Raw genomic sequence first — 14,554 nt, 5'->3', positions numbered from 1 at the left:
ATTTTCATAAGATATTGTTGAGTCAGAACAGTCAAGATGAAGGCTCATAATATCTCATTTTTGTAAAATGAACAATGTTTTAAAAATCTATATGTATATGCACATATATTTGTGTAAAATTTTATAAACATGGAGTAAAATCTGGAAGGATGTATCTTAGGTTGCTAATGAGGCATGTGTTGGGGGTCAGGTGGCAGAGGAAGGGATAACTTGGGTGGAGGGAAAGGAGGTAGAGCTGGACACAGTCATGTGATAATATTTTTGTACATATAAAATATACAGGACTCTACAAAATCTCTTGCCCTGCACCACTGTTTATTTAATCCCAATTCCGTTCCCTTCACAACTAAGTTTCTTAAAGTGCATTGTGGTGCACTTGAAGTACCTTCCATCCAATCTATGTTTACTAACATCGCACATGATCTTCCAACAACAGACCCCTTAGCTGTCTTTTTGGTCTCTCTGTGGGATTTGACATTGTTGACTGTGTTCTTCCCAAAATTCTCTGGTCCTGGTTTCAGAGAGGCAGTTCTCTCCTGGCTTTTTCTCCTGGAAGATAATTCTCTTCCAGCTTCTCAGACTGTTCCTTCTCAGGTTCCTTCCAGATCTCATCTCTTCGTTTCTTCCTCATTCTCTTTCCGTACACCCCTGTGTTTATTTTTCCAAAGATTTACTTTCTGGAACCCTCTTCTCATACCAGATAATCTCCCAAATAAAGTTCACCCACACTTACAGCTTTAACTACCATCTATGTTGTGAAGCCTTTTAAATATCTCTTTATTCCATACCTTTCGCTTACGCTTCATGCGTATATATTTAACTGCTCTCCGGATGTTACCACTTAGAATTACCACAGAAATCAGTGTACCTGGAATGAACTACTTTTTTCCCATTTACACTCCTCTTCTTGTTTTTCCTGTCTCATCATTCAGCTATATGTATGTCCTAAACTTGATAGTCATCCTAAATTCGTCTTCTTCCTTTTTCTTCAGGTCAATTAGTCTACAACTGTGTTTGTGCACCCATGATGTGTTAGGCATTGTTTAAGCACTGGAGATCTAGCTGATTAAGAAAGTGGAGATACTAACATAATCATCCCCTAACCCTTGTCACTTCTTACTTTCAAAATATTTGTAAATCAATCTACCAGTTGCAAGCTGAAAGTCATTTGAACATCTTTGTGCTATGTGAAATCAGGATTATAATAGCTGAATTACATAGGCTTCCTCAAGAAAGTAAGAAAATAAGATTTGAAAAATAGGAACATTTCATATGGTACGTTAATACTCCCGTTTATTATGGCTACAAACTCTGCAATCTTGGTCTCTTCAGAAAACAGTAGCTGTGAAAAGCAGCTTTGGTTAAAAATCTTTCTATGAGAAAGCAGCACTGCAGTAAGTTTTTCCCATGGAAGAAGTTAGGTATCTTATTTGAACTTACATGTTTCATTAGAGTGAAACACATCTTTTAGAATCTTTTTTGATTATCACTGATATTGTTTCATGTGTTCATCAGCTATGTATTGATTTTTCAGCATACTTATTTTCCTCATGGTGAATGTGCCTGAATTATTGCTTGATCAAAATCCCTCAAGGAATGATTCAAAAATCATCAGTAAAAATCATCCGTAAGTATCATACAAAGATTTTGAAGTTGCTGAAAAAGACTGATAAAAATACCCAAATTTATTGCTTAATTTACATGAGGTCCTTGTTAGACTTAACGTCATCTAATCTAAATTCAGAATGTGTTAATATTTAATCAGGTATTCATTTTACTGCCCATAGACATTTGTACATATAAAGCCTGATAGCATTGTTACCCATCTTGTATGTTATGTCATCCATGTGACAGATACACTTTAAGTGTTGCAAAGTTAGAGAATATAACTGACTATGGATTTCAGAACTTAATAAATTTGGAGTAGATAAAAAGGTACTATACATGTAACATTTTGAAATACGGTTTATTCCATTAGTCATTGTGCTTTGTGACAGTGCTACTGAGAGTAGCTGTTCTACAAACTGTTACTATTCCTCAGGATACAGAGCTTGTGCCAGAATGTACATCAGTGCACTGCTTCCTTCATCATAGAGGAAAAAGTGCTGTGACAAAGATGTCAGCTGAACTAAGTGTGCTCGTGACATAACTGATTTCCGTCTCTGGCACAAGCCCGTTATTTCATCGTTTCATCACAGATTTGTAATAAACAATTGGCAGAGTGGCCTTAAGTTCATGGACCACAACTGAGTAGCCATTTTATGTTGTGCATATCAGACGTTTATGATATTGTTGCAGGAAATACATGTCCTGGTTACTACAGCTTATTTGTATACAAATGTGTGGCACTTTTAAATTTGCATAATTCTTTAGTTGTTTTCCCCCAACCTCTGCCCTTATTCCACATTACCTTCCTGACAGAATTCTATCTAATAACAGTGTTTGCTACAAATAATTGCTTCTTGCTACCCTTCTGAAAACTCAGTCATATTCAGAGAGCCAGACCATGCTTATACACCATAATTATGGTAACAGAGGTGTCACACAGTGCCTACCCCGATGCTTTCTGACACTCCTTAATTGCCAAAGTAGAGATTCTGCTGCAAGTTTGCAGACCCTGGTTTTATTACTTAAACACAGTGCCCAGTGGGCACAGTTGAAAATGCCAGGCATTGTTAAAATAATTATTCATCCTTTTCTTATCTTACTTTGACTGCCAATAATCTGGCCATGTTTATTAAGCAGCTGCTATACACTTTCCTCACTTGTATGCTTCAGCTTAAGCAAGGAAATGCTCCATCATAATAAATAGACAAGCTACATTTAGAGTCTACCATAAGACAGATTAGGAAACTTTTTAAAAGACCGTGATATGTTGTTACCCTCTAGTGTTTACTGAGTGCATTTCTGTGTCATAAAATACACAAAATGACCAGTATTTTGAAGTCTTACTTTCTTAATGTTAAAACAGTAGATTGTAACTATTCTAAATATATTGTCATATTTGGTAAACTCATATCCTCAGTTTTATATTTCAGGAGCTATGAAAATATGACTGTTGATACATGCACATATGGAATTATAACAGTTAATAAATCAAGAGGTACGAAAAACAATTATTTAAGTCAAAATATACCAGAAATTTTTATTAAATGGATTATGTGATGTTAACAGTTTAACTATAAGTAGGAAGAAGCATCACCTTTGGAAGTTTTAAAGCAAACTTTTTAACCTTGGAAGCATAAACACTACAGGTAGAAATTACATAGCGTAAGCACCATATTTGGTGTCAGCACCCTTTATTTTGCACATGTATGTCACTGTAGTATTGTTGCTTACAAGAAATGAAAAGGCACTTAAATATCCATGATGTGCAGAGGGCTGAGCATATAGCATGATAAGCAATGAGATATTCTTTAATTTAATGATCAATTAAAAGAAATTCTGGGACTTCCCTGGTGGCGCAGTGGTTAAGACTCCACACTCCCAATGCAAGGGGCCCAGGTTCGATCCCTGGTCAGGGAACTAGATCCCACATTCATGCCACAACTAAGAGTTCACATGCCACAACTAAGGAGCCTGCGAGCTGCAACTAAGACCCGGTACAACCAAATGAATAAGTTTAAAAAAAAAAAAAAAGAAATTCTATCACTGTGTTTTGCATACTCTGCTTTTTCTCCTCTGCTTTGTGACATATATGGTGCACTTTATACACAGAGTTCTGATTTTACTTTTTCAAACTTTTTTCTAAATATCACCAGCTACTTCTACCTGAAACTTAAACAACCAAAACCCCTACAGTTCTCTTATTTGAAAATCAGTACTTTAAAATCAATACAGATTTTATCATGTGTTTTATGTGGATTCATTATATCAACCTAATTCTAAAGCTTAAGAATTTTAAATTCAAAGTTGAGTGTTTTTTTTAAGAAAATTTTATATGTCAAATTTTGTTAAGTAGAGAAAAAGGGAAAGAAATTATGAATACCTAAATTACCGTACTATAAGCATTTATTCTTTAGTAGTGTCTATAAAAATTACATAGTTCTATATTTTTTCCTTGTTCATGTATCAGAAAAATAAATGGGAAATTGTGACTGCAGCTGGGATGCTCTTTGGATGCAAATGAATATGTCTTTAAATTTTTATGTTACACAAAATAATAGTCTTCTAAATATCTCTCTTTGAATTTTATGTAAATATAGTAGTCAAGAAATTTTTAGTGTGTTTGCCCAAAATATGTAAAATTGGCTTATTGCAAATACCAAAACGAATAGATTTTTTGTTAAAAATATTTTAGCTTGGTGGTTTTCCTTAAAAACTGAATTTGTACCAGTGCCTAGCAACTTAAAGTGAGTCTGTCACATAATTATGGTCCTTGAGATATTGCTGAATATTTAAGACTTAAAGCTCTGTGAAGGGTACATTTGGGCAGAACCCTTAAAAAAAGACCTTTGACTTTAAAATATATATGCATACAGTTAAATGAGTTTAGCCTTAGTTATCATCATCCTGTTTTATCTAGTCATGGTTTGAAGGACCTCCATGTAATATATATATATGTATGTATGTGTGTGTGTATATATATATATATATACAGAGAGAGAGAGAGAGAGAGATAAATATCTATTTATCTGTCTATCTGTCTATATATATATATATATATAGATGGAATAGCTGAGACTGGGTGATTTTTGTCAGTTTCCTATAGTGACATCAAAATTTTTGTAGTGATACCGATCATATTTTTCAGAGGGGGAAAATCTTGATTAACTTATACTTTATAGAATTCGTTTCTGTGTTACTGACATGTTGGTAGAAAGGCCATGCCTAACTAATAGAGGGAGTGTAAAGAATGGTGTGATACTTGATTTTACTTTTTATGTAAATTTTGCTTTTAGACATAGTATTTTCAATTATTGATTATATTCTCTTCCCTCTCCAGCTCACCCCTAAATTCTTAGCTATAACTCTCTTATCTATATCTGTTACTTTAGAAATACAGTGAAAATATGTTCTCATATGGCATACTTACTTCCAAATAAATGTATGACTACTTTTCTCCTGTATAGTAGAATTAAAATATCTAACCTTTACTTAGGAAAATTGAGGTTTAGAAATGGAAATTTAGAAGAAACTGTATACAGTTACCCAATATTTTATTTTCCTGTTTCTTAAGCTGCATTTCTCAGTCAATTTAGGGATATAAAAGCTGTAAAGATTTGTTTCCTAAAATGCAGGTGTTTTTTTCTAATGTTACTTCCTTAGCTAGGTAACATAAATAAGTTATATAATCAATTCTTAAATATATTAGTTGTGGTTAGTGGACTATTGCAAAGCAGAGGAACAACCCAAATAGGCATAAGAGAAGCCTGCCTCAGTTGTGAACTACCCCTGTCAGTGGAGCCCCGGAGACTCTGAAACTCAGAGAAGACTGCAGTTAGAGAGGACCATGGACCACTCCTGCAGGGGTACACCTGCTGTAGAGGTCCTCCACAAAACTGCTGAAGAAACAAGTTTTCCCCTTTATCAGTATGAAAAGAAATCCAGAGATTTGAGGAAAATCAACTGAATGAAAACAAGAAGGGCCAAAATGAACAAGCACAACAGCTGATTTGGAGAGTGTAAATTACATAGGAAGCAGAAGGGTAAGTTCTTCTCAGTATGCGTGGAGACACTGGGGGTGGGGGGCAGTCGATCCACTAACCATAACAAAAGTCCACCCTGAAAAAGTCGACAAGTGAAGTCCTTGAAATTCAAAATGTTTATCGTTACTGAAAGTAAATATTCCATATAGGACTAAAGAATAGACTGGACATCGCTGCAGATTTAATTTGAGATCTATGAGAAGGACAACATATAAAACATTAAAAAAATACATTGGAAATATAAGAAAAATGGTACAAACATACCCAGGATAGGTAGTATTCATTTTACAAAAAAGTGCAAATGTTGGGAGAAAGTAATTTTTTAATGGAAGAAGATGTCCCTTAACTGAAGAAAGAGGGTAATTTTACTTAAAAACAAAAGCAAAACAAAAAGCAAGGAAAGGATACATTTACATGTATCTAGATGTATCCACATCTAGATACATCATGACTTCAAGGATAAAGATTATTTAAAATCTTATAAACACCTGGACTCAGAGGTAAACATGTTACCTACAGAAGGAGAGGGAATCCGATTTCTTGTTCTTAAAGATGTTGTGAGAAGACTGTGTAGCTACAGTCACAACGTTCTGTGAAAATTATTTTGAACCTAGAATTCTATTCCCAACCTGTCACTCAAGTGCAAGGGCTAAAGAAAAACATCATTAGACATACTTTCTATTCTCTTTCTGAAAAAATTATTCAAATATATTACTTTTCAGTGACACAGAATACAAGTCTAAGAGGAAAATATGAAGACTAACTACGGATTTTGATGAAAAATTTGCAAGTGACAGCAATGAGCAACTGGCTTATTTTAGGACAAAATGTCAGAGAGCTTTGTGAAAAATGTTATCAAGAAAAGAGTAGATTACAATATACATAGTGTGTTAATTAGATTCTGAGAATTCACTGTGTCATGATATTGATAATATGAAGATGAACAAGACAGAAGGCAAAACCTCAAGGGAAAATAAACTATATATACAAGTCACAGGCTAAATATTGACAGAAAGCAAGCTAAAATGTGGTCTGAGTTGGAGGTGCTCATGGAGTATAAGCGTGCTTTCTGAAATGACAATAGTAAACCGCCTTGGTCAGGGAATTTAGAAGAGCCAAGAGGACAGACTTGAGGTTCAGAAATTCTGTTCACTTTATTATTTCTAAGTTAGTTAAATTCAAATAAAATCAAATGTAATACTTTAAGTTATGAAGGATGATTCTCTTGAGTGATGGGGCTATATTATGGTTGGCTTTTCTTTACCCATCTCTATATTCTCCTGGTTTTCTAACATTAACTGTTTTTTACTTTTGTAATAAAAGAATAATAAATACTATTTGAAAATGAAACAAAAACAATGTTAATAAATGAAGATCACTAAAGAAGTTTATGTTAGGACTTTTTTATGCATTAGTGCATCTCTGAATAAAAATGATATATATAAACACAATTCCAATTTTTTTTTTAAAGTACTATTCCTGTTAAAAGAATTCATCATTCTGATTGAGTACGTTACACCAAAAAAAAAAAAAAAAAAAGGCTTTCAACATTGTAGACTTTTTGGCAATGGAAATCAAGCCAAAACCATCATTTTTTCCCCACTGTTTGGAGTGCTGTATTAATTTAATCGTAAGAGCTTGTGTTTTAGTGCTCCTATACTATTATCTAGGTTTCAGCCCTGGATCTCAAGTTGTGGGCAAGTTAGTTAACCTGTACATGCTTACGTTCCACATCTGTAAAATAGGAATTACAGTACATACAGTTCCTGAGTACATACAGTACTTATGGTGGTGTGGTAAATAAAGGTTAAATGAGTTAATATACAAAGACACATAGACTGTTGACTGGCACAGAGTAAGCACTTGATAAATGTTTCCTTTAAAAACAGTGAAAACCTGAAATAAAGTTATCATATTAGTCATGTCCAGTTATTTAAAATGAAACATTCAGGACCATCCTTTATATGATATTGCAGTCTTATAATCTTTAAAATGTCATTTTTATTTACCATCGTAAAGATGAAAACTCTAATCAAGTTCACTGGTTTATATAATCATTTAAAGTAGTCAAGATGGCTTTTTTCCTTTATTTTTTTTCTAGCTTTATTGAGATAATTGACATATAACATTGTATAAGTTTAAGGTGTAAGTGTAATTTTTTGATATATGTATATATTGCAAAGTGATTACCACAGTAAGGTTAGTTGACACATCCACCACCTAACCTGATTACAATTTTGTGTGTGTGTGTGTGTGTGTGTGTGTTGTAAGAACGTTTAAAATCTACCCTTAGCAACTTTCAGGTATACAATACAGTATTGTTAACTGTAGTCACCTTGCTGGTATGATTTTTTTGTTTTTTGCCATAGAGCCTACAGTTACCTAATTTACTGTCTTTTTTTTTTTTGTCTTTTTTTTTTAATTTACTGTCTTTAATGAAAGAGTATCTTTTCATATGTATTCCTGAAAATGTGCTTACATATTACCTGATTTTATACTCAGAAAATTATTTATTTTAAAACTCCCTAAGTATAGTATATATGTTATGGTGGGGGGGTTAATTCTGTACATTGCATGATATATTCATTGTTGATAACATTTTAAAATAGATTAATTGTATGCAAATTAATGTTTTTTGTTTCAATATAGAATTTTTTTTTTTTGCGGTACGCAGGCCTCTCACTGTTGTGGCCTCTCGCGTTGTGGAGCACAGGCTCCGGACGCACAGGCTCAGCGGCCGTGGCTCACGGGCCTAGCTGCTCCGCGGCACGTGGGGTCTTCCCAGACCGGGACACGAACCCGTGTCCCCTGCATTGGCAGGCGAACTCTCAACCACTGCGCCACCAGGGAAGCCCAATATAGAAATTTTTAATTTTTAATCTCTATAGTGAAAGTACAGAGCAGAAAGAGGAGTAGTATTACGAACCCATGTATACTTATTACCCACTTTTAATCATTACCACCTTATGGCCAATCTTATTTTGTTCTATCCATTCTTCCCTATCCCATCTTTGAAGTCATTTTATTAGAAAATGTTTTAGTAGGTACCTCTTAAAAGATAGGAATTAAAAAAAAACATAATATCAGTATCATACCTAAGCTAACTAAACTGGATTCCTAGTAAATATTTGGTTATTGTTCCAAGTTCTCATTGCCTCATAAAATCATAAGTTTTTTTCAACTTTTTCAAAGTCTGAATCCAAATGAAGTCCATATATTGCAGTTGGGTGAGACGTTTGAGTATCTTTTAATCTGTAAATATTCCCTTCCATTCTTACGTTCTTGTATTCTTCTGTTGTTGAAAAAATCATGTGCCTGGCAGTTTTTCCCAAAGTCTGGATTTTGCTCATTGCATCTCCATGATTTTAGTTAAGGAAAACTATTTTCCAAGTATTTTTCTTATCTCAATTTCACATTTTCTTTGTTAACCTACAATGAGTTTAGTGGTAAACTGACTTTAATACTGGAAAGGAAGAGTTGCTTGTGGTGATTACAAAGGGATTTAGCCACAGGTTGAGCAGGAGATTATTTTAATGGTTCTGATCAATTTTCTTAATTTTTGTCAAGACAGAGGTGAACATTAGGCTCCTTTTGAAACTAATTTCTAGCACTTAGTATTGGCATAAACTCTGTATACATTATCTAAATATTTTACATGCTGATATTGCCTGTAATTTTAAACCTTATTTTTCATCACTGCTTTTCAAAATGTGACACACTCTAATATATATCTAGTATTTATATGGGTTCTCTAATTTTCCTTTTCTTCACAATTGAACAGTCTTTATTTCAGCTTCTGAAGGGGGCTAATTTTTCCATTTTCATAAAATACAAAATACATATGTACTCAAATAATTGTACAGGCACCACACTATATAAAGATGGTGCCATTGTTTAAAAGTAAATTTCTGGCTGACTCAAAAAGGTTCAGCAGCTGATGTATAAAAGCATGTGCTCAGTATAGGAAGAATATTGGAAGTGTTAGTGCATAAGGTGTGAAAGTGCAGGCTATACAAAATCTAAGGGTGGCTGAAAGCCGTTCAAGTGACAGACCTAATCTCCACGTGACCAGTGCTGTGGGAACTGATACCGTGTGGGTGAAGTGGTTGCCACCTCTTCAAAGTGCTGACTTTAAGAAGACGTCAGCAATGAATGAGTCAGACAGTAGTAGTAGTAGTCAATGGCACTTGGACGTTAAACAAAATTGTAAAGTGGATAAATTTGTGTTACATGGCTTTTTTTTAACGTCTTCAGTGGAGCATAATTGCTTTACAGTAGTGTGTTAGTTTCTACTTGTGTTACATGTTTCTGTTCCTTTCTACAGTCCTCCTGTCTGTCCAGTATAAGCACCCCGACTTGATTTCTTGACGTCTTAATCCAGTTCTGAAATCCTCTAGTTGTATACTCATTCTACATTTATTAAGTATCTGCACATGCGAGGTATTACAAAAGTCCCTAAGTATAAGTCACAGACTTGTATTTGAAGTATCTGTTGGGTAAGTGAAAAACAGAACAGTAGAGTTACCTCACTGGAGGTTATCTTCCCACAAAGAACTCCCAAATTCCATCAACAGGCCTTTTTATTCTCAGTAAATGCACTACTATCCCTACCATCATCCGTCCCACAAATAGATAATACCTAATTTTTTCATTCTCCAGGTGTTATAATTTACACAGTGCTTATTAATAAAGTAGTATACTTTTATAAGTTTACAAGAAGCTGAAGTGTGCGCGCATGCGCGTGCATGTATTTAAGCACGTATTCATCTAGAATAGGTGGAATGCATAGGGGATATTGTAGAACAGATAGTCTTCTCTTTGCCCCTTGACTTTCCTGGGAAACGATCTTTGACCTCCCAAATCCCAGTGATCAGAATAGCAGCAATAAAATACACACATCTTTTGGAATGGTTTCAAACCAGTGATGTTCCCAGGGGTAAATGAGAAGTTAACTTTACCTCCTTCCAGATCAATCCAAATAAACATATAAGTAAATACCAATGCAAACGTAGCCTCAAGACAAGTAAGTCCCCTACCCAGCCTCCTCCCCACAACAGATTCCTACCCCTATGCCCTTCCTAAAATATAAATTCTTGAACTGCACCTCTCCTTGACCAATAATCTAAAATATCTTATAGTTAAGTAGTTGGAAAATAATAAAGAGTAACTGAGTAAAGACAAATATATGATATTTAATCTTTGGAATCTAAAATAAATGATACAAATGAGCTTATTTACAACACAGAAACGGACTCACAGACATAGAACACAAATTTATGGTTACCAAAGGGGAAAGTGGGGGTGGGGTAGATTAGAGGTTGAGATTAACAGATACACACTACTATATTCAAAATAGATAAACAACAAGGATTTATACACAGAACTATATTCAATATCTTATAACTACCTATAATGGAAAAGATGGAAAAAAATATATACATATGTATATAAAACTGAGTTACCTGAAACTAACACAATATTGTAAATCAACTATACTTCAGTTTTTTTAAAAAAGTAACTGATGAGAATCTACATAAATGTGCATAGAAGTTTGGGGAATAGGAAGTAATACACTGGTATGGCAAATGTGTGTAGCAAGAAGGAATGAAAGATGGGAGATTATGTGTAGAACACACTCTGAAGGCGGATGAAGACACCCCAGGATATAGCCCTTCATGGTGAGGTGACCTTGGACAAGCTACTTATTAGCTCTTACTCTGTTTACATGTCTCTTAAATGGGGATAATAATTGATGGTATTAATAGTTGATGGTAGTAGTAGTAGAGATAGTGCTTCAGATTTGGGGAAGTCTTTTATCCTAGAGGCAGGAACCCTCAGATGAGAAGAAACATGATATGATCTGTAATGCTGGCCACATTGTGATTTCAGGTGATAACTGATCTAGGCAAGCACTGGTGAGGACCTGAGCTGGGACAGTGGCCATGGGGATCGAGAGAAGATGAATGTAAGAGATAGTCCAGAGAGTGACACTTGAATGGTTGAATTTGGAAGCTGAGGAATTGAGAGAGTTGCAAAAGACTCTGAGGTTTTTATTTTGCATAAGTGGGTTGTTGTCATGCCAGAGGTGGGAAAACATTGGCTTTTAGCAGCAAGAGGAAGCAGTTGTGGGAGAGAAAGTAATGAGTTGAATGTGTTCAGTCTTGAATTAGGGTGGTTGAAAGGAGTCCAAGAAGTTCCAGGTTAGGCAGTTGAATCTCAGAGGAAAAGTAGAGACTTGGACTTGCCTATAAGTTCTTTAAGTTTAGGGTCATGGTATATTTAGTTTTGTTTTGTCATCACCCACTCCCGAAGTATATGTGACTTTAGTAGAATATAGTTATGTTTCCTGAAGATGTGTAATCATTAATATAATCAGACTATTTTAAAAGCCCAGAATCTGTTGATTTTCTTATTAGGCATGTGAAATATAATTGCTTCGTCAAATGCATGCTGGTTATTTTGGAGAGATTTTGAAGGAGGAGGGATTTACTTTATATACTGTCATCTTCCTGCATTGGTCACATCTGTTCCTTTTGGATTCCATACAAGATAAGGTGGAAATTTATGGTAGCCTCAGTAGGGGAAAAGTCAAGCCTAAGGATAATTGTGATCTCAAGTAACATTTAGCTATTCTTTAAATGTCACTAGTGTTAGTTGCAAATATCTTAGAGTGCCTTGAGAGGTACAGAGCAACTTCCAAATGTGTTTGTTTTTTAACAATTAAGTTTCATTTTGTTATTTAGCATTTTTGCATGGAGAAGAAAAATGTTTTAATAAAAATTTAATGTTTTAATGATTGCTTATTTCTCACTTTTCTTCCTAGTTTCCCAAATAAAATTGTTGAGATGCTAAACATAAACATTTTTTAAAGGAGCTTTTTATCAGAAATAATTTGGTAAAATGTTTTAAATACGAGTTCAAATTTAGTGACTAAATAGATATTAAAGACTAAAAAGATTGCAACAGATTAGAAAATAATGCAGTATAATGATAACCATGGCCATTTTGAGAAAAAGGATTTGAGGATTTGGATTCTAGGTGAATTTCTTACTCTAAGCAATCATCTCCTAAGGGAGGCAGAGCAAACATTTTTTTAAAGCTACTACTGCACTAGAATTCCAAGACCAGCTTGATCTATAGTCCTGGGTAAAGTAAATCAAAAAGGTTTGGACTGCTTAGGGAAGAAAAGGGTTTCAGCCTGGTCTGACAGTGAAATGGCATCACAGAATTGTAGTATCTTTCCTGGGGTCACAGACTAGCCAGCTTCATGAGAACCATGCAGGGTCGTTGCTGCTGGTGCTGAGAATCACGTGCAGAGAGGAGTGAGCCTGTTGGGCAGGTGCAACTCAGTGACCAGAGCCAGGCTGCTATCCTTCCCTGGGGTAATTCCACACTCTTCATCACGGACATATCATGTACCATGAGGCTAACTTATTCACTTTAGAACTTATGTTTTTCCCTTTTAAAAAAGTAGGAGTCTCTTTAAAAGAACCGTGGGGGAAAAAACATATCTGTGTTGGAGAGCATTGCTTAATTACCTTCAGTTGGTGAATCAGGAGCACAGATGACAACCTTACATCTCTCAGGTACACGTATGTGTGTAACTCAGAGAATGTGCATTTGACCTTTAATATGTATATTCAGAATGGTAAGCACTATGATATAGTGATTGAAACATACACAGGAGTATGTGTGTAGTATAATTTAAGTAATATATTAATATGCATAGGCAAAGAAGACCAGAAGAAAATAGGATGAAGAAATTATAAAGTGATGTTAACACAGGAGAAATACAAACACATGGAAAAATGAGCCACACCTGTAATCAAAAAATCGAACAAATAGTGGTACCATTTTATACCTATTAGTGTAGTTTTTAAAAATATTTTTTCTGATGTTAAAACTAATACATGTGTTAGGCTAGGAATTTGGAAAATACAGCACAACTTGAAAAAAAATAAAAAGGCATAATTCCTCTGGCCAGAGTTTAATATGGATACTATTTTGATGTATTTCTCTCATTTCTTTTTCCCTACATACACACACACAGACAAATTTATATACTGCTATTTTCAACTGATAAGCTATACAAAAGTTTTTTCTAAATTATTAAGTATAATATCAAATAATTAGGACAACCTGAATGTCCCCTCAGGAGGATCCGTTTAAATGATTACACATTAACTCCATGTAATATACAGCCCTTAAAAACAGTAATAAAGAAAATGCAACTTCAAAAGAAAATATCTACGACTGTTCAATGAAAAAAAGCCATATATTAAATGGGACATACTGTGGTTTGAGCTCCTTATTTTCATAATAGTTGTTTTCATGCCGTTAAAGCCTACCTGAACTTTCTATACATCCTTCCTGCCTCGGTTCAGTGCTGTTGCTTTGAGAAGCCTGCTTCCCTTCACTTCTCCCAGTATACTGACTCTTTCCCAAGTGCACCCTTTGGACCTAGTGCCCACTGCCATTTTAGCAATTTTCAGGTTGTGTAACTGTTACAGCGCAGGACTGTGTTCTTTTCATCATGTCACCTGTAGCACCTAGCACTCTGTGCCTGGAGGAGCATAATAAATATTTACTTAAGATTGATTCTAAGTGTCGAATTAAGGTTTTGTGGGGTATACAAAGGAAAAAACCATTCCCAATTTCCAGTAAAACTTACCTAATGAGAAATAATATAAATAGAATACTTACATATAAACCCTAAAAAGTCAAGTTCCTAAAAACGGCAAGGGGAGAACAGTCCTCAAGAACAAATTGTAAACAAGGCACCAATAAGACAAAATAATACCTGTCATATCAGTACATATTCTTGTATTTATTTAATCAAGGAGCAGAATAAATGCTACTTCCAAAACAGCTGTTCCTTTTTTGCAGCAAAAAGTTCTATGGCTTGA

At 34.7% G+C, this 14,554-nt stretch overlaps 1 protein-coding gene across 8 annotated transcripts in view; it reads left to right on the top strand.

The window, feature by feature from the left end:
* The window catches only part of ANKRD12 (ankyrin repeat domain 12), a 110,570-nt gene that overhangs the window by 71,845 nt on the left and 24,171 nt on the right, over positions 1-14,554 (top strand). The window contains exons 2-3 of one of the 8 annotated variants that reach the window (XM_019920689.3): positions 1,535-1,627; positions 3,039-3,103. The exons of 4 other annotated variants lie outside the window; for them this stretch is intronic. In XM_019920689.3, the coding sequence (XP_019776248.2) occupies positions 1,551-1,627; positions 3,039-3,103 (142 nt within the window). In that variant the 5' untranslated portion in view covers positions 1,535-1,550. Of the gene's footprint in view, positions 1-1,534; positions 1,628-1,685; positions 3,104-4,598; positions 5,649-11,544; positions 13,235-14,554 lie in introns of those variants that run through there. 3 more of the 8 variants (XM_019920688.3, XM_033837571.2, XM_019920691.3) reach the window with 3 other exon arrangements.

This window comes from Tursiops truncatus, chromosome 13 (assembly GCF_011762595.2).
Source record: "Tursiops truncatus isolate mTurTru1 chromosome 13, mTurTru1.mat.Y, whole genome shotgun sequence".
In the NCBI taxonomy this organism is placed as follows: Eukaryota; Metazoa; Chordata; class Mammalia; order Artiodactyla; family Delphinidae; genus Tursiops; species Tursiops truncatus.
The sequence above is the reverse complement of the archived record's forward strand: the minus strand, read 5'-3'. Positions and strand labels throughout refer to the sequence as shown.